Source organism: Coregonus lavaretus (genome assembly GCF_964263955.1).
Source record: "Coregonus lavaretus genome assembly, contig: HAP1_SCAFFOLD_527, whole genome shotgun sequence".
NCBI lineage: Eukaryota > Metazoa > Chordata > Actinopteri > Salmoniformes > Salmonidae > Coregonus > Coregonus lavaretus.
The window spans coordinates 248,456-267,012 of NW_028165900.1; the positions used below are offsets into that span (position 1 = coordinate 248,456).

At 44.9% G+C, this 18,557-nt stretch overlaps 1 protein-coding gene across 2 annotated transcripts in view; it reads left to right on the forward strand.

The window, feature by feature from the left end:
- The first annotated feature begins 2,462 nt into the window (after positions 1–2,462).
- LOC311115316 (FMR1-interacting protein NUFIP1-like) overlaps positions 2,463–18,557 on the forward strand; it is a 40,600-nt gene continuing 24,505 nt past the window's right edge. Inside the window, exons 1-5 of one of the 2 annotated variants that reach the window (XM_084190506.1) lie at positions 2,463–2,873; positions 3,225–3,295; positions 6,033–6,137; positions 8,132–8,194; positions 8,911–8,987. In XM_084190506.1, coding sequence (XP_084046632.1) covers positions 2,666–2,873; positions 3,225–3,295; positions 6,033–6,137; positions 8,132–8,194; positions 8,911–8,987 — 524 coding nt within the window. In that variant the 5' untranslated portion in view covers positions 2,463–2,665. The remainder of the gene's footprint in view (positions 2,874–3,224; positions 3,296–6,032; positions 6,138–8,131; positions 8,195–8,910; positions 8,988–18,557) is intronic. The other variant, XM_084190507.1, reaches the window with a different exon arrangement.

The window sequence follows — 18,557 nt, forward strand, 5'->3', positions numbered from 1 at the left end:
ACGATGAGACAGCCTATAGGGAGGAGGTCAGAGACCTGGCCGTGTGGTGCCAGGATAACAACCTCTCCCTCAACGTGATCAAGACAAAGGAGATGATTGTGGACTATTATATTATTACAACAGGAAAAAAAAGAGGACTGACCACACCCCCATTCTCATCGACAGGGCTGTAGTGGAACAGGTTGAAGCTTCAAGTTCCTTGGTGTCCACATCACCAACAAACTATCATGGTCCAAACACACCAAGACAGTCGTGAAGAGGGCACGACAAAGCCTATTCCCCCTCAGGAGACTGAAAAGATTTGGCATGGGTCCTCAGATCCTCAAAAAGTTATACAGCTGCACCATCGAGAGCATCCTGACTGGTTGCATCACCACCTGGTATGGCAACTGCTCGGCCTCCGACCGCAAGGCACTACAGAGGGTAGTGCGTATGGCCCAGTACATCACTGGGGCCAAGCTTCCTGCCATCCAGGACCTCTATACCAGGCGGTGTCAGAGAAAGGCCCTAAAATTTGTCAAAGACTCCAGCCACCCTAGTCATAGACTGTTCTCTCTGCTATCGCACGGCAAGCGGTACCGGAGAACCAAGTCTAGGTCCAAAAGGCTTCTTAACAGCTTCTACCCTCAAGCCATAAGACTCCTGAACAGCTAATCATGCCTACCCGGACTATTTGCATTGCCATCTGATGCAGCACTCCATCACTCTCCTTCTTGGTAAAATAGCCCTTACACATCTAAAATAAGCAAAGAGAAATGACAGTCCATCATTACTTTAAGACATGAAGGTCAGTCAATACGGAACATTTCAAGAACTTTGAACGTTTCTTCAAGTGCAGTCGCAAAAACCATCAAGCGCTATGATGAAACTAGCTCTCATGAGGACCGTCAAGGCAAAGGATGGCTATTTAAAGAATCTCAAATATAAAATATATTTTGATTTGTTTAACACTTTTTTGGTTACTACATGATTCCATATGTGTTATTTCATAGTTTTGATGTCTTCACTATTATTCTACAATGTAAAAAATAGTAAAAAATAAAGAAAAACCCTTGAATGAGGAGGTGTGTCCAAACCTTTGACTGGTAGTGTATGTATATGATGGTGCGTATAGACATTATGGACAGTATATGAATAGAAAAGGTGTGTACAGCAGTAGTTATATAGAGTACCACAGTATGAGTCATAATACCCATAAAACCTAGCGGTCAAACATGGAAATGGTTCCAATCGTTTTTCCATCATTCATTTTTCCCATAGGGGATTTTAGAAACACATAAAATAAGGGCTGTGTTTCGTGTAGGCTTACCCTGGCGTGACGTTTTGTTTACCGTGTAAATCTCTCTCGGACAAGATTCCTTTTATCAATATATTCGCCTGTATTTAATTAATTAGCTGCTAATGTGGCTATCATAAAGAACTACAAATGCCATGATGATCTGGACGAGACTGCCAAATCGAGACAAATGTAAGAATCTCTGGATTAACTATCTAATGTTAGCTAAATGTAGTAATTAATACATTGGCTAAACATTTTTAAATGGACAATTCTGTGAACTGTCTTGTGCAAGTTTTAAATTGACACAATACCTGTTAGCAAAGGTGTCAGCTAGAGATAATGTGCAGGAGCTTGCAGGGATTTGTAGTTTTGCATGATGTCTACTTTGATGATAATTAGCAGTTTCGAATCTGAGAGTAAATTGAGCAGTTTATATTGATATTAGTCACCTTGTCCGAGAGAGATTTAGATGGTTATGAAAACGTCACGTCAGGGTAAGCTTTCAAGAAACACAGCCCTTATTTTAAGTGTTTCTAAAATCCCTTATGGGAAAAATGAATGGTGGAAAAACGATTGGAACCATTTCCCTCTTTGACCACTAGGTTTTATTTGTATAATCAAATCAAATCATCACATTTATTTGTCACATACACGTGTTTAGCAGATGTTATCGCGGGTGTAGCGAAATGCTTGTGCTTCTAGCTCCGACAGTGCAGTAATATCTAACAATTTCACAACATATACCCAATACACACAAATCTATGTAAGGAATGGAATTTAAGAATATATACATATATGGACAAGCAATGACACCTCCACTGTGGGGCTCTATCGGATGAGCCTTGAATAGGATACCGTATATACATATTAAGTGGGTAAAACAGTATGTGAACCTTATTAAAGTGACCAGTGTTCAATGACTATGTACATAGGGCAGATATAATTCTACATGAGTTAGTTTTCATAAACTACATGAGTTATGGTACATTTTCATTGTGCCTAAATCGTTGTTACTTCAAATAATTATATTATTGAATTGTTTTTGGTTGGTGTAAACTATCGGATATGACGTTCAGTCTGGCGAACATGCTTTGCGCATCTAAACTTGTCGCGTTCACGTTCTAGTCGGAAGTAGGAAATTCTGAAATGTCCGACTTGATGACTGGTTGAAAGCGGCACGTGTATATAACTACAACCAGTACTTACATAGAAAGTCGGACATTTCAGAGTTTTCTAGTTCCGACTAGCACGTGAACGCGGCAGCTCGAGCAGAAAAATACACGTGTCGTAGCCGTTCTTATTATACTTCCGTGGTCGTAGCTAGACAAACATTTATACAAACGAATTGAACCGACACAACGTTGAAGAAGAGGCGCCACCTACATCATGAATGATTTTGGAAGCTACCCTCCGCCGAACTTTGGCTCTCCTCCAGGTTCGATGGTGAGACCGCCGACGTTCCATCCACCTCCTAGCAACTTCCAGCCCAGTATGTGGAACTGGTACGAGCCGCCATCCGAGCCGTGGAGCTACAACGGCCAGGGAGAACACTGGAACGGCGGCCCCGAACCCGGTCGACCCAGAGGCTCATATGGTGAGTACTATACTAATACTAACAAGGAGAGTTCTGGTACTAGTAGCGGCCTGGCTGAGAGCCCCTGGTGGACTACTGTTACTGTCAGGTCTGTTGAAGGAAACTCCCATGACGCAATTTAGTGGAGTAGGGCCGACTAAGCGTGGCCCATTATAATGGAGGTCTATAATTTGGGCTAGGTTGAACCAATATCTGGGCAGAGGAGATGCTGGTTCAGGGCTAGGTCTGACTAAACTTGACTTGAAAGCACTTCTCCTGCATCATTATCAGAACAGAAGTGTCAGATTGGTGATGACTGAACTGAACCCAGCTGTAGGCTACATGTCGTAATATTGTGGTATTGACCCACAGGCCGGAACTTCCATCGTGGACATGGAAACGGAAGGCAGGACTATGGTCCTCCCAACAACCAGTGGAAAAAGGTAGTACAGCCACTATCAAACTAAAAGCCAGGTCTCTGATATATCTACAGGGAACTGCCAAAGTCATGGAAACACTGAGTGTACAAAACATTAACAACTCCTTTCTAATATTGAATTGCACCCCCTCTTTGCCCTCAGAACAGCCTCAATTTGTCAGGGCATGGACTCTACAAGGTGTCGAAAGCGTTCCACAGGGATGCTGGCCCATGTTGACTCAATGCTTCCCACAGTTGTCAAGTTGGATGGATGTTCTTTGGGTGGTGGACAATTCTTGATACACACAGGAAACTGTTGAGTGTGAAAAACCCAGCAGCGTTGCAGTTCTTGACACAAGCCTGGCACCGACTACCATACCCCGTTCAACTACAGTTAAATATTTTGTCTTGCCCATTCACCCTCTGAATGGCACACATACACAATCCATGTCTCAAGGCTTAAAAATCCTTATTTAACCTGTCTCCTCCCCTTAGTCTCCTCCCCTTAGTCTCCTCCCCTTAGTCTCCTCCCCTTAGTCTCCTCCCCTTAGTCTCCTCCCCTTAGTCTCCTCCCCTTAGTCTCCTCCCCTTCTACACCTTCATCAACACATGGCCAACTTTGATGGGGATGGCAGCCACAAAAACAGGAAGTCATCATGAGGGTCCCAGTGGCTCGTGGGTCTTCGTACCCACATCCATTTTGTTTTCCATCAACAAAACACCAAACGATGGAGTTTCTCATGGAACAATGGTGTCGCCTCCCTCCAACAGAGTTCCAGACACTTGTAGAATCTGTCCCAAGGTGCCTTGAAGCAGTTCTGGCCGCTGGTGGCCCAATGCCCAATTAAAGGGAATGGAAAATGTTTACTTCATATTCATGATCTCCAGCACCACCCCAACATCAACAATGAGAAAATGGTGCGTTTTCTATGTTTTTTTTTTAGTAAAACAGATTGAGGAAGATGGGTGTTTCCAATGACGACGTCGGTGTACATCGTTTTGATTTGAACCAATTATGAGGCCTTGCCTACTAATTGTCTATTAATGATGATGTCATTGGAAACACTTATCTTCCTCTGTTTTACTCCAAAACATAGAAACGCTCCATTTTCACATGTTGGGGTGTTGCTGCAGATGATGAATATGAAGTGGTGACGTTTCCCTTTAAGACACTGTGTTGGGGTGTTGCTGCAGATGATGAATATGAAGTGGTGACGTTTCCCTTTAAGACACTGTGTTGGGGTGTTGCTGCAGATGATGAATATGAAGTGGTGACGTTTCCCTTTAAGACACTGTGTTGGGGTGTTGCTGCAGATGATGAATATGAAGTGGTGACGTTTCCCTTTAAGACACTGTGTTGGGGTGCTGCTGCAGATGATGAATATGAAGTGGTGACGTTTCCCTTTAAGACACTGTGTTGGGGTGCTGCTGCAGATGATGAATATGAAGTGGTGACGTTTCCCTTTAAGACACTGTGTTGAGGTGCTGCTGCAGATGATGAATATGAAGTGGTGACGTTTCCCTTTAAGACACCATGTTGGGGTGTTGCTGCAGATGATGAATATGAAGTGGTGACGTTTCCCTTTAAGACACTGTGTTGAGGTGCTGCTGCAGATGATGAATATGAAGTGGTGACGTTTCCCTTTAAGACACTGTGTTGGGGTGCTGCTGCAGATGATGAATATGAAGTGGTGACGTTTCCCTTTAAGACACTGTGTTGCTGTTTCCTTTATTTTGGCAGTTACCTGTACATACAACATAAACAGGAAGATGGGGCGGCAGGTACAGTGAGGGGAAAAAAGTATTTGATCCCCTGCTGATTTTGTACGTTTGCCCACTGACAAAGACATCAGTCTATAATTTTAATGGTATGTTTATTTGAACAGTGAGAGACAGAATAACAACAAAAAAATCCAGAAAAATCCATGTCAAAAATGTTATACATTGATTTGCATTTTAATGAGGGAAATAAGTATTTGACCCCTCTGCAAAACATGACTTAGTACTTGGTGGCAAAACCCTTGTTGGCAATCACAGAGGTCAGACGTTTCTTGTAGTTGGCCAACAGGTTTGCACACATCTCAGGAGGGATTTTGTCCCACTCCTCTTTGCAGATCTTCTCCAAGTAATTAAGGTTTCGAGGCTGACGTTTGGCAACTCGAACCTTCAGCTCCCTCCATAGATTTTCTATGGGATTAAGGTCTGGAGATGGCGTCAGCTACATTGTCTTAGATTGGTCAGTCTAGCGGCCAGTTATTTAAAGCATGGTTGAATTTCCGACCAGGGTGGGGCCCATTGATCATCAGTTATCATATTAAAAACTGCAAGCATTCGCCTCCACCCTATCGCAAAATGAATAGAATTGGATGAAATTAGTGAAAAATTGCAGAATTCTCTCCGCCCCAGGGCAAAATGGGCAGAATTCTCTCCGCCCCAGGGCAAAATGGGCAGAATTCTCTCCGCCCCAGGGCAAAATGGGCAGAATTCTCTCCGCCCCAGGGCAAAATGGGCAGAATTGCAGGAAATGAACTTTAAAACGTACATTTTTTTTCTCCTGTCATGAGGGGGCCGCTAAAATGTTTTGCTCGCAAGCTGTGTGGGGGTGTATGGATGTAGCTACACAGACCCTCTATAGCCCCTCATGATGAGTTGTGTTTCTTTGTGGCCCCCGCTCCCATCAGTTGTCCAGCCCTGTCTTACAGTGTAACACTCCAATAGGGAGACTGATTTGACTGTAATGGTTCAAATGTTTTTCTTTCCAGCAGAAAAATAAAAAAGAGCCAGTTTTTTCACATTTCTGTGACCCGTGTGACAGAGGCTTCAAAAACCAAGACAAGTACGACGAACACGTCTCTCAACATGTCAAGGTAACGGATTCTCATGATCGAATGATTCTGAGGTGATGAACTGAACGTGATGACATCATACTAGGTCATCAGGGTTCCAAGTTTCCATTGTTGGTCTACCTTTAGTAAAACAGGCAAAGCATTGTGTTAGTCTACCTTTAGTAAAACAGGCAAAGCATTGTGTTAGTCTACCTTTAGTAAAACAGGCAAAGCATTGTGTTAGTCTACCTTTAGTAAAACAGGCAAAGCATTGTGTTGGTCTACCTTTAGTAAAACAGGCAAAGCATTGTGTTAGTCTACCTTTAGTAAAACAGGCAAAGCATTGTGTTAGTCTACCTTTAGTAAAACAGGCAAAGCATTGTGTTAGTCTACCTTTAGTAAAACAGGCAAAGCATTGTGTTGGTCTACCTTTAGTAAAACAGGCAAAGCATTGTGTTAGTCTACCTTTAGTAAAACAGGCAAAGCATTGTGCTAGTCTACCTTTAGTAAAACAGGCAAAGCATTGTGTTGGTCTACCTTTAGTAAAACAGGCAAAGCATTGTGTTAGTCTACCTTTAGTAAAACAGGCAAAGCATTGTGTTGGTCTACCTTTAGTAAAACAGGCAAAGCATTGTGTTAGTCTACCTTTAGTAAAACAGGCAAAGCATTGTGTTGGTCTACCTTTAGTAAAACAGGCAAAGCATTGTGTTAGTCTACCTTTAGTAAAACAGGCAAAGCATTGTGTTAGTCTACCTTTAGTAAAACAGGCAAAGCATTGTGTTAGTCTACCTTTAGTAAAACAGGCAAAGCATTGTGTTAGTCTACCTTTAGTAAAACAGGCAAAGCATTGTGTTAGTCTACCTTTAGTAAAACAGGCAAAGCATTGTGTTAGTCTACCTTTAGTAAAACAGGCAAAGCATTGTGTTAGTCTACCTTTAGTAAAACAGGCAAAGCATTGTGTTGGTCTACCTTTAGTAAAACAGGCAAAGCATTGTGTTAGTCTACCTTTAGTAAAACAGGCAAAGCATTGTGTTAGTCTACCTTTAGTAAAACAGGCAAAGCATTGTGTTAGTCTACCTTTAGTAAAACAGGCAAAGCATTGTGTTGGTCTACCTTTAGTAAAACAGGCAAAGCATTGTGTTAGTCTACCTTTAGTAAAACAGGCAAAGCATTGTGTTGGTCTACCTTTAGTAAAACAGGCAAAGCATTGTGTTAGTCTACCTTTAGTAAAACAGGCAAAGCATTGTGTTAGTCTACCTTTAGTAAAACAGGCAAAGCATTGTGTTGGTCTACCTTTAGTAAAACAGGCAAAGCATTGTGTTAGTCTACCTTTAGTAAAACAGGCAAAGCATTGTGTTGGTCTACCTTTAGTAAAACAGGCAAAGCATTGTGTTAGTCTACCTTTAGTAAAACAGGCAAAGCATTGTGTTAGTCTACCTTTAGTAAAACAGGCAAAGCATTGTGTTAGTCTACCTTTAGTAAAACAGGCAAAGCATTGTGTTAGTCTACCTTTAGTAAAACAGGCAAAGCATTGTGTTAGTCTACCTTTAGTAAAACAGGCAAAGCATTGTGTTGGTCTACCTTTAGTAAAACAGGCAAAGCATTGTGTTAGTCTACCTTTAGTAAAACAGGCAAAGCATTGTGTTGGTCTACCTTTAGTAAAACAGGCAAAGCATTGTGTTGGTCTACCTTTAGTAAAACAGGCAAAGCATTGTGTTAGTCTACCTTTAGTAAAACAGGCAAAGCATTGTGTTAGTCTACCTTTAGTAAAACAGGCAAAGCATTGTGTTGGTCTACCTTTAGTAAAACAGGCAAAGCATTGTGTTAGTCTACCTTTAGTAAAACAGGCAAAGCATTGTGTTGGTCTACCTTTAGTAAAACAGGCAAAGCATTGTGTTGGTCTACCTTTAGTAAAACAGGCAAAGCATTGTGTTAGTCTACCTTTAGTAAAACAGGCAAAGCATTGTGTTGGTCTACCTTTAGTAAAACAGGCAAAGCATTGTCTTCCTTTAGTAAAAGAGACTTCTGTTTTCTAGTGCTCGGTTGAAGACTGCAGCTTCACTGCTCATGAGAAGCTGGTCAACATTCACTGGAAGAATGTAAGTAGTAACCCCCATTAACCCTAACCTGACCCCCATTAACCCTAACCCCCATTAACCCCTAACCTGACCCCCATTAACCCTAACCCCCATTAACCCCTAACCTGACCCCCATTAACCCTAACCCCCATTAACCCTAACCCCCATTAACCCTAACCTGACCCCCTCTTCATCTGGATAGAGTCATAATGAACCTAGACCATAGACCCCCTCTTCATCTGGATAGAGTCATAATGAACCTAGACCATAGACCCCCTCTTCATCTGGATAGAATCATACATTACCCTAACTCCTCCTGTATAAAACATACATTAACCTGACTCCTCCTGTATAAAACATACATTAACCTGACTCCTCCTGTATAAAACATACATTAACCTGACTCCTCCTGTATAAAACATACATTAACCTGACTCCTCCTGTATAAAACATACATTAACCTGACTCCTCCTGTATAAAACATACATTAACCTGACTCCTCCTGTATAGAACATACATTACCCTAACTCCTCCTGTATAAAACATACATTACCCTAACTCCTCCTGTATAAAACATACATTACCCTAACTCCTCCTGTATAAAACATACATTACCCTAACTCCTCCTGTATAGAACATACATTAACCTAACTCCTCCTGTATAGAACATACATTACCCTAACTCCTCCTGTATAAAACATACATTACCCTAACTCCTCCTGTACCATCTCCTATAGAACCATGCCCCAGGAGCAAAGAGAATCAAGCTGGACACTGAAGAGGAGATCTCTAAATGGAGAGAGGAGCGGCGCAGGTCAGTACTGTAGTTGATGTTTTTAAACATGGTGAAGCTTCGCTGTAAGATCCAGTCACTCATCTGGCAATGCTTTGGTTTCCTACACTTCTCTTGAAATGACTCCTTTTGGATTAGATCTGATTCTGTCCATATGAACCATGTTCTGTTACCACCAGGATCAGGGCCTAAAATTAACACCTGCCAAATGTGGGTAGATTTAGGCAATACTAAGTTGTCTGTTTTACCAGCCATGTTGGCGGGTGCTCGGGGCTCCACAGTATGGGGCTGGGCGGTGTACCGTATTTTACCATATACCGGTATTGATGCACTGACCGGTTTGGGTTTTTACTTTACCTTCTAGAACGGTATTTGAATGTTTGGTTTGTTAAATGTGAAACGCTGTGGGTAACATCCATTTTTATAGTTTCCTTAGCTACTTGAGTCCTCTCTCTCCATGCAGCTTCCACACAGACCTCGCCCCGCCCCCTGTCACTCAAGGTGCACATTTGTTGTTCAAATCAAATCAAATGTTATTGGCCACATGCACTGAATACAACAGGTGCAGACATTACAGTGAACTGCTTACTTACAGCCCTTAACCAACAGTGCATTTATTTTAAATAAAAAAGTAGAATAAAACAACAAGAAAAAAGTGTTGAGAAAAAAAGAGCAGAAGTAAAATAAAATAGCAGTAGGGAGGCTATATATACAGGGGAGTACCGGTGCAGAGTCAATGTGCCGGGGCAACGGCTAGTTGAGGTAGTTGAGGTGATATGTACATGACGGTAGAGTTAAAGTGACTATGCATAAATAATTAACAGAGTAGCAGCAGCGTAAAAAGATGGGGTGGGGGGGCAGTGCAAATAGTCCGGGTAGCCATGATTAGCTGTTCAGGAGTCTTATGGCTTGGGGGTAGAAGCTGTTGAGAAGTCTTTTGGACCTAGACTTGGCACTCCGGTACCGCTTGCCGTGCGGTAGCAGAGAGAACAGTCTATGACTAGGGTGGCTGGAGTCTTTGACAATTTTGAGGGCCTTCCTCTGACACCGCCTGGTATAGAGGTCCTGGATGGCAGGAAGCTTTGCCCCAGTGATGTACTGGGCCGTACGCACTACCCTCTGTAGTGCCTTGCGGTCGAGGCCAAGCAGTTGCCATACCAGGCGGTGATGCAACCAGTCAGGATGCTCTCGATGGTGCAGCTGTATAACTTTTTGAGGATCTGAGGACCCATGCCAAATCTTTTTAGTCTCCTGAGGGGGAATAGGCTTTGTCGTGCCCTCTTCACGACTGTCTTGGTGTGTTTGGACCATGATAAATGATCGGCTATGAAAAGCCAACTGAGAGACCTGAGCCCTAGGACCATACGTCGGGACTACCGGCCGTGGTGACTCCTTGCTATCCCCAGTCCGCCTGGCCTTGCTGCTATTCCAGTTTAAACTGTTCTGCCTGCGGTTATGGAACCCCTACCTGTCCCAGACCTGCTGTTTTAAACTCTAATGATCGGCTATGAAAAGCCAACTGAGATTTATTCCTGATTATTATTTGACCATGCTTGTCACTTATGAACATTTTTGAACATCTTGGCATGGTTCTGTTATAATCTCCACCCGGCACAGCCAGAAGAGGACTGGCCACCCCTCATAGCCTGGTTCCTCTCTAGGTTTCTTCCTAGGTTTTGCCTTTCTAGGGAGTTTTTCCTAGCCACCGTGCTTCTACACCTGCATTACTAGCTGTTTGGGGTTTTAGGCTGGGTTTCTGTACAGCACTTCGAGATATTAGCTGATGTAAGAAGGGCTATATAAAATAAAATTGATTGATTGATTGATGTGGACACCAAGGAACTTGAAGCTCTCAACCTGTTCCACTACAGCCCCGTCGATGAGAATGGGGGCGTGCTCAGTCCTCTTTTTTTTCCTGTAGTCCACAATCATCTCCTTTGTCTTGGTCACGTTGAGGGAGAGGTTGTTGTCCTGGCACCACACTGCCAGGTCTCTGACCTCCTCCCTATAGGCTGTCTCATCGTTGTCGGTGATCAGGCCTACCACTGTTGTGTCGTCGGCAAACTTAATGATGGTGTTGGAGTCGTGCCTGGCCATGTAGTCATGGGTGAACAGGGAGTACAGGAGGGGACTGAGCACGCACCCCTGAGGGGCCCCCGTGTTGAGGATCAGTGTGGCAGATGTGTTGTTACCTACCCTTACCACCTGGGGGCGGACCGTCAGGAAGTCCAGGATCCAGTTGCAGAGGAAGGTGTTTAGTCCCATGATCCTTAGCTTAGTTATGAGATTTGAGGGCACTATGTTGTTGAACGCTGAGCTGTATTCAATGAATAGCATTCTCACGTAGGTGTTCCTCTTGTCCAGGTGTGAAAGGGCAGTGTGGAGTGCAATAGAGATTGCATCATCTGTGGATCTGTTGGGGCGGTATGCAAATTGGAGTGGGTCTAGGGTTTTGGGGATAATGTTGTTGATGTGAGCCATGACCAGCCTTTCAAAGCACTTCATGGCTACAGACGTCAGTGCTACGGGGCGGTAGTCATTTAGGCAGGTTATCTTAGAGTCCTTGGGCACAGGGACTATGGTGGTCTGCTGGAAACTCTCTAGCATGAGACTCTTGCGTTCAGTCTCTACATGGTCAATGACGCACGTGTTGTTTCCTCTACCATGAGACTCTACATGGTCAATGCAGCACATGGTGGTTCCTCTACCATGAGACTCTACATGGTCAATGACGCACATGGTGGTTCCTCTACCATGAGACTCTACATGGTCAATGCAGCACATGGTGGTTCCTCTACCATGAGACTCTACATGGTCAATGCAGCACATGGTGGTTCCTCTACCATGAGACTCTGGTCAATGCAGCACATGGTGGTTCCTCTACCATGAGACTCTACATGGTCAATGCAGCACATGGTGGTTCCTCTACCATGAGATTCTACATGGTCAATGCAGCACATGGTGGTTCCTCTACCATGAGACTCTACATGGTCAATGCAGCACATGGTGGTTCCTCTACCATGAGATTCTACATGGTCAATGCAGCACATGGTGGTTCCTCTACCATGAGACTCTACATGGTCAATGCAGCACATGGTGGTTCCTCTACCATGAGACTCTACATGGTCAATGCAGCATGTGTTGTTTCCTCTACCATGAGACTCTACATGGTCAATGCAGCACATGGTGGTTCCTCTACCATGAGACTCTACATGGTCAATGCAGCACATGGTGGTTCCTCTACCATGAGACTCTACATGGTCAATGCAGCACATGGTGGTTCCTCTACCATGAGATTCTACATGGTCAATGCAGCACATGGTGGTTCCTCTACCATGAGACTCTACATGGTCAATGCAGCACATGGTGGTTCCTCTACCATGAGACTCTACATGGTCAATGCAGCATGTGTTGTTTCCTCTACCATGAGACTCTACATGGTCAATGCAGCACATGGTGGTTCCTCTACCATGAGACTCTACATGGTCAATGCAGCACATGGTGGTTCCTCTACCATGAGACTCTACATGGTCAATGCAGCACATGGTGGTTCCTCTACCATGAGATTCTACATGGTCAATGCAGCACATGGTGGTTCCTCTACCATGAGACTCTACATGGTCAATGCAGCACATGGTGGTTCCTCTACCATGAGACTCTACATGGTCAATGCAGCATGTGTTGTTTCCTCTACCATGAGACTCTACATGGTCAATGCAGCATGTGTTGTTTCCTCTACCATGAGACTCTACATGGTCAATGCAGCACATGGTGGTTCCTCTACCATGAGACTCTACATGGTCAATGCAGCACATGGTGGTTCCTCTACCATGAGACTCTACATGGTCAATGCAGCACATAAAACAATGTTGATGACAACAATGTTGTTTTCACTTTGCTTCTTAATATAAATCCACTAGCATTCTATAATTTGACTTTTTGTTTGTGGTTCTTACATCTGTAAACAGCTAGTTTGTGTTTTCTTAGTAAGTTGTGCCTAAATCTTGTTAGCCGCTAATGCTAATCGCTAACTAGCCAATACATGTACTGAGTCAGAGCCAATGTAACCAGCTATACAGGCTGATAATACCAGGGATGGTGGAGAACTACATCTGCACACTATCTTCTAAATCAAAGAGGAAAACACAAAGCAAGAATATGTTGGATACATGAAGTAGCTAAGAGAGAACATTCAATGTAGCCAACGATTATAGAGTCCCCTAGGAAACACTTGTCAACACTTTGGTTCCTACCCTGGCACAATAACCCCTCCCTGGCATTATCATTGGTTGTCATGTCAACGCTGTATTCAAAGTGCCCACTATTATATTCTAACTATAGAATTTGAATAATCATTATATTTCCGTGATTCCAACAGTTCACCAAGTGTTTTGCTCTAAATCACAAGTCAAATCGCAATTTCAACATTTGGTTAAAAATAAGGCCTAGATTGTTTGGCCATATCGTGCAGCCTTACGTGGCAGTGTGGAAATGATCTCAAATGAGTGCAGGAAATGCAGACATTGATGAAAAATGATTTTGGTTTGAATTGAACAGTATAAAACATTCAGAATAGAGAAAGACCCATTTGAAATCACTTAGAATGTACAGTATGTGTTGCCACGCTAGGGTCACGCACTACTCATAAAGCAAATGTTGAACTATTATTATTAAAAAATGTCAAGTTCCGTCTAATTTACAGTGATACACTTATATTTTACATTTTAGTCATTTAGCAGATGCTCTTATCCAGAGCGACTTACAGGAGCAATTAGGGTTAAGTGCCTTGCTCAAGGGCACATCGACAGATTTTTCACCTAGTCGACTTGAGGATTAGAACCAGCGACCTTTCGGTTACTGGCACAACGCTCTTAACCACTAAGCTACCTGCCGCCCACTTCACCCAACACGCAACACTGCCTGGCTGGGGAGCTGTGAGACAGACAGACAGCAACACTGCCTGACTGGGGAGCTGTGAGACAGACAGACAGCAACACTGCCTGACTGGGGAGCTGTGAGACAGACAGACAGACAGCAACACTGCCTGACTGGGGAGCTGTGAGACAGACAGACAGACAGACAGCAACACTGCCTGACTGGGGAGCTGTGAGACAGACAGACAGACAGCAACACTGCCTGACTGGGGAGCTGTGAGACAGACAGACAGACAGACAGACAGCAACACTGCCTGACTGGGGAGCTGTGAGACAGACAGACAGACAGACAGACAGCAACACTGCCTGACTGGGGAGCTGTGAGACAGACAGACAGCAACACTGCCTGACTGGGGAGCTGTGAGACAGACAGACAGCAACACTGCCTGACTGGGGAGCTGTGAGACAGACAGACAGCAACACTGCCTTACTGGGGAGCTGTGAGACAGACAGACAGACAGACAGCAACACTGCCTGACTGGGGAGCTGTGAGACAGACAGACAGACAGACAGCAACACTGCCTGACTGGGGAGCTGTGAGACAGACAGACAGACAGCAACACTGCCTGACTGGGGAGCTGTGAGACAGACAGACAGACAGCAACACTGCCTGACTGGGGAGCTGTGAGACAGACAGACAGCAACACTGCCTTACTGGGGAGCTGTGAGACAGACAGACAGCAACACTGCCTGACTGGGGAGCTGTGAGACAGACAGACAGACAGACAGCAACACTGCCTGACTGGGGAGCTGTGAGACAGACAGACAGACAGCAACACTGCCTGACTGGGGAGCTGTGAGACAGACAGACAGACAGCAACACTGCCTTACTGGGGAGCTGTGAGACAGACAGACAGACAGCAACACTGCCTGACTGGGGAGCTGTGAGACAGACAGACAGACAGCAACACTGCCTGACTGGGGAGCTGTGAGACAGACAGACAGCAACACTGCCTGACTGGGGAGCTGTGAGACAGACAGACAGACAGCAACACTGCCTGACTGGGGAGCTGTGAGACAGACAGACAGACAGCAACACTGCCTGACTGGGGAGCTGTGAGACAGGCAGCAACACTGCCTGACTGGGGAGCTGTGAGACAGACAGACAGCAACACTGCCTGACTGGGGAGCTGTGAGACAGACAGACAGCAACACTGCCTGACTGGGGAGCTGTGAGACAGACAGACAGCAACACTGCCTGACTGGGGAGCTGTGAGACAGACAGACAGCAACACTGCCTGACTGGGGAGCTGTGAGACAGACCGACAGACAGCAACACTGCCTGACTGGGGAGCTGTGAGACAGACAGACAGACAGCAACACTGCCTGACTGGGGAGCTGTGAGACAGACAGACAGCAACACTGCCTGACTGGGGAGCTGTGAGACAGAGAGACAGCAACACTGCCTGACTGGGGAGCTGTGAGACAGACAGACAGCAACACTGCCTGACTGGGGAGCTGTGAGACAGACAGACAGCAACACTGCCTTACTGGGGAGCTGTGAGACAGACAGACAGACAGCAACACTGCCTGACTGGGGAGCTGTGAGACAGACAGACAGACAGCAACACTGCCTGACTGGGGAGCTGTGAGACAGGCAGACAGCAACACTGCCTGACTGGGGAGCTGTGAGACAGACAGACAGCAACACTGCCTGACTGGGGAGCTGTGAGACAGACAGACAGCAACACTGCCTGACTGGGGAGCTGTGCGCACAGTGATTGAGGTGCTGAAGATTACTTTTTAGAAGCGCTGCGCACAGGCATAAAAGTTGGTCTAATTTAATGAAGTCTACTAAAGTGTGACTTTGTTGAAGCGCCCAGGCTTCTACTACTAAAGTGTGACTTTGTTGAAGCGCCCAGGCTTCTACTACTAAAGTGTGACTTTGTTGAAGCGCCCAGGCTTCTACTACTAAAGTGAGAATCTGTTGAAGCGCCCAGGCTTCTACTACTAAAGTGTGACTTTGTTGAAGCGCCCAGGCTTCTACTACTAAAGTGTGACTTTGTTGAAGCGCCCAGGCTTCTACTACTAAAGTGAGAATCTGTTGAAGCGCCCAGGCTTCTACTACTAAAGTGTGACTTTGTTGAAGCGCCCAGGCTTCTACTACTAAAGTGTGACTTTGTTGAAGCGCCCAGGCTTCTACTACTAAAGTGTGACTTTGTTGAAGCGCCCAGGCTTCTACTACTAAAGTGTGACTTTGTTGAAGCGCCCAGGCTTCTACTACTAAAGTGAGAATCTGTTGAAGCGCCCAGGCTTCTACTACTAAAGTGTGACTTTGTTGAAGCGCCCAGGCTTCTACTACTAAAGTGTGACTTTGTTGAAGCGCCCAGGCTTCTACTACTAAAGTGAGAATCTGTTGAAGCGCCCAGGCTTCTACTACTAAAGTGTGACTTTGTTGAAGCGCCCAGGCTTCTACTACTAAAGTGTGACTTTGTTGAAGCGCCCAGGCTTCTACTACTAAAGTGTGACTTTGTTGAAGCGCCCAGGCTTCTACTACTAAAGTGTGAATCTGTTGAAGCGCCCAGGCTTCTACTACTAAAGTGTGACTTTGTTGAAGCGCCCAGGCTTCTACTACTAAAGTGTGACTTTGTTGAAGCGCCCAGGCTGCTACTACTAAAGTGAGAATCTGTTGAAGCGCCCAGGCTTCTACTACTAAAGTGTGACTTTGTTGAAGCGCCCAGGCTTCTACTACTAAAGTGAGAATCTGTTGAAGCGCCCAGGCTTCTACTACTAAAGTGTGACTTTGTTGAAGCGCCCAGGCTTCTACTACTAAAGTGAGAATCTGTTGAAGCGCCCAGGCTTCTACTACTAAAGTGAGAATCTGTTGAAGCGCCCAGGCTTCTACTACTAAAGTGTGACTTTGTTGAAGCGCCCAGGCTTCTACTACTAAAGTGTGACTTTGTTGAAGCGCCCAGGCTTCTACTACTAAAGTGAGAATCTGTTGAAGCGCCCAGGCTTCTACTACTAAAGTGAGAATCTGTTGAAGCGCCCAGGCTTCTACTACTAAAGTGAGAATTTGTTGAAGCGCCCAGGCTTCTACTACTAAAGTGAGAATCTGTTGAAGCGCCCAGGCTTCTACTACTAAAGTGTGACTTTGTTGAAGCGCCCAGGCTTCTACTACTAAAGTGTGACTTTGTTGAAGCGCCCAGGCTTCTACTACTAAAGTGTGACTTTGTTGAAGCGCCCAGGCTTCTACTACTAAAGTGAGAATCTGTTGAAGCGCCCAGGCTTCTACTACTAAAGTGTGACTTTGTTGAAGCGCCCAGGCTTCTACTACTAAAGTGTGACTTTGTTGAAGCGCCCAGGCTTCTACTACTAAAGTGTGACTTTGTTGAAGCGCCCAGGCTTCTACTACTAAAGTGTGAATCTGTTGAAGCGCCCAGGCTTCTACTACTAAAGTGTGACTTTGTTGAAGCGCCCAGGCTTCTACTACTAAAGTGTGACTTTGTTGAAGCGCCCAGGCTTCTACTACTAAAGTGAGAATCTGTTGAAGCGCCCAGGCTTCTACTCCTAAAGTGTGACTTTGTTGAAGCGCCCAGGCTTCTACTACTAAAGTGAGAATCTGTTGAAGCGCCCAGGCTTCTACTACTAAAGTGAGAATCTGTTGAAGCGCCCAGGCTTCTACTACTAAAGTGAGAATCTGTTGAAGCGCCCAGGCTTCTACTACTAAAGTGAGAATCTGTTGAAGCGCCCAGGCTTCTACTACTAAAGTGTGACTTTGTTGAAGCGCCCAGGCGTCTACTACTAAAGTGAGAATCTGTTGAAGCGCCCAGGCTTCTACTACTAAAGTGTGACTTTGGTGAAGCGCCCAGGCTTCTACTACTAAAGTGTGACTTTGTTGAAGCGCCCAGGCTTCTACTACTAAAGTGAGAATCTGTTGAAGCGCCCAGGCTTCTACTACTAAAGTGAGAATCTGTTGAAGCGCCCAGGCTTCTTCTACTAAAGTGTGACTTTGTTGAAGCGCCCAGGCGTCTACTACTAAAGTGTGACTTTGTTGAAGCGCCCAGGCTTCTACTACTAAAGTGTGACTTTGTTGAAGCGCCCAGGCTTCTACTACTAAAGTGTGACTTTGTTGAAGCGCCCAGGCTTCTACTACTAAAGTGTGACTTTGTTGAAGCGCCCAGGCTTCTACTACTAAAGTGTGACTTTGTTGAAGCGCCCAGGCTTCTACTACTAAAGTGTGACTTTGTTGAAGCGCCCAGGCTTCTACTACTAAAGTGAGAATCTGTTGAAGCGCCCAGGCTTCTACTACTAAAGTGAGAATCTGTTGAAGCGCCCAGGCTTCTACTACTAAAGTGTGACTTTGTTGAAGCGCCCAGGCTTCTACTACTAAAGTGTGACTTTGTCCTCGTGTTTCTTGGCTAATTACATGGTTTTGTTCACACTAGGTTGTTCAATGTTAGTTTGCGTTTGCTCAACTGCTACTAGCAAAGGAATGTTGGAGATTCATTTCTGACACAGACAAGCGAATCCTACGGTTACCACGGTAAAGGCCCACCCCTTAAAGGGGCAGTGTAAATGTTTTGTCTCAACCAAGTGACTCATTGACACTTTTTTGGTTACTACATGATTCCATATGTGTTATTTCATAGTTTTTATGTCTTCACTATTATTCTACAATGTAGAAAATAATAAAATTTAAGAAAACCCCTTGAAA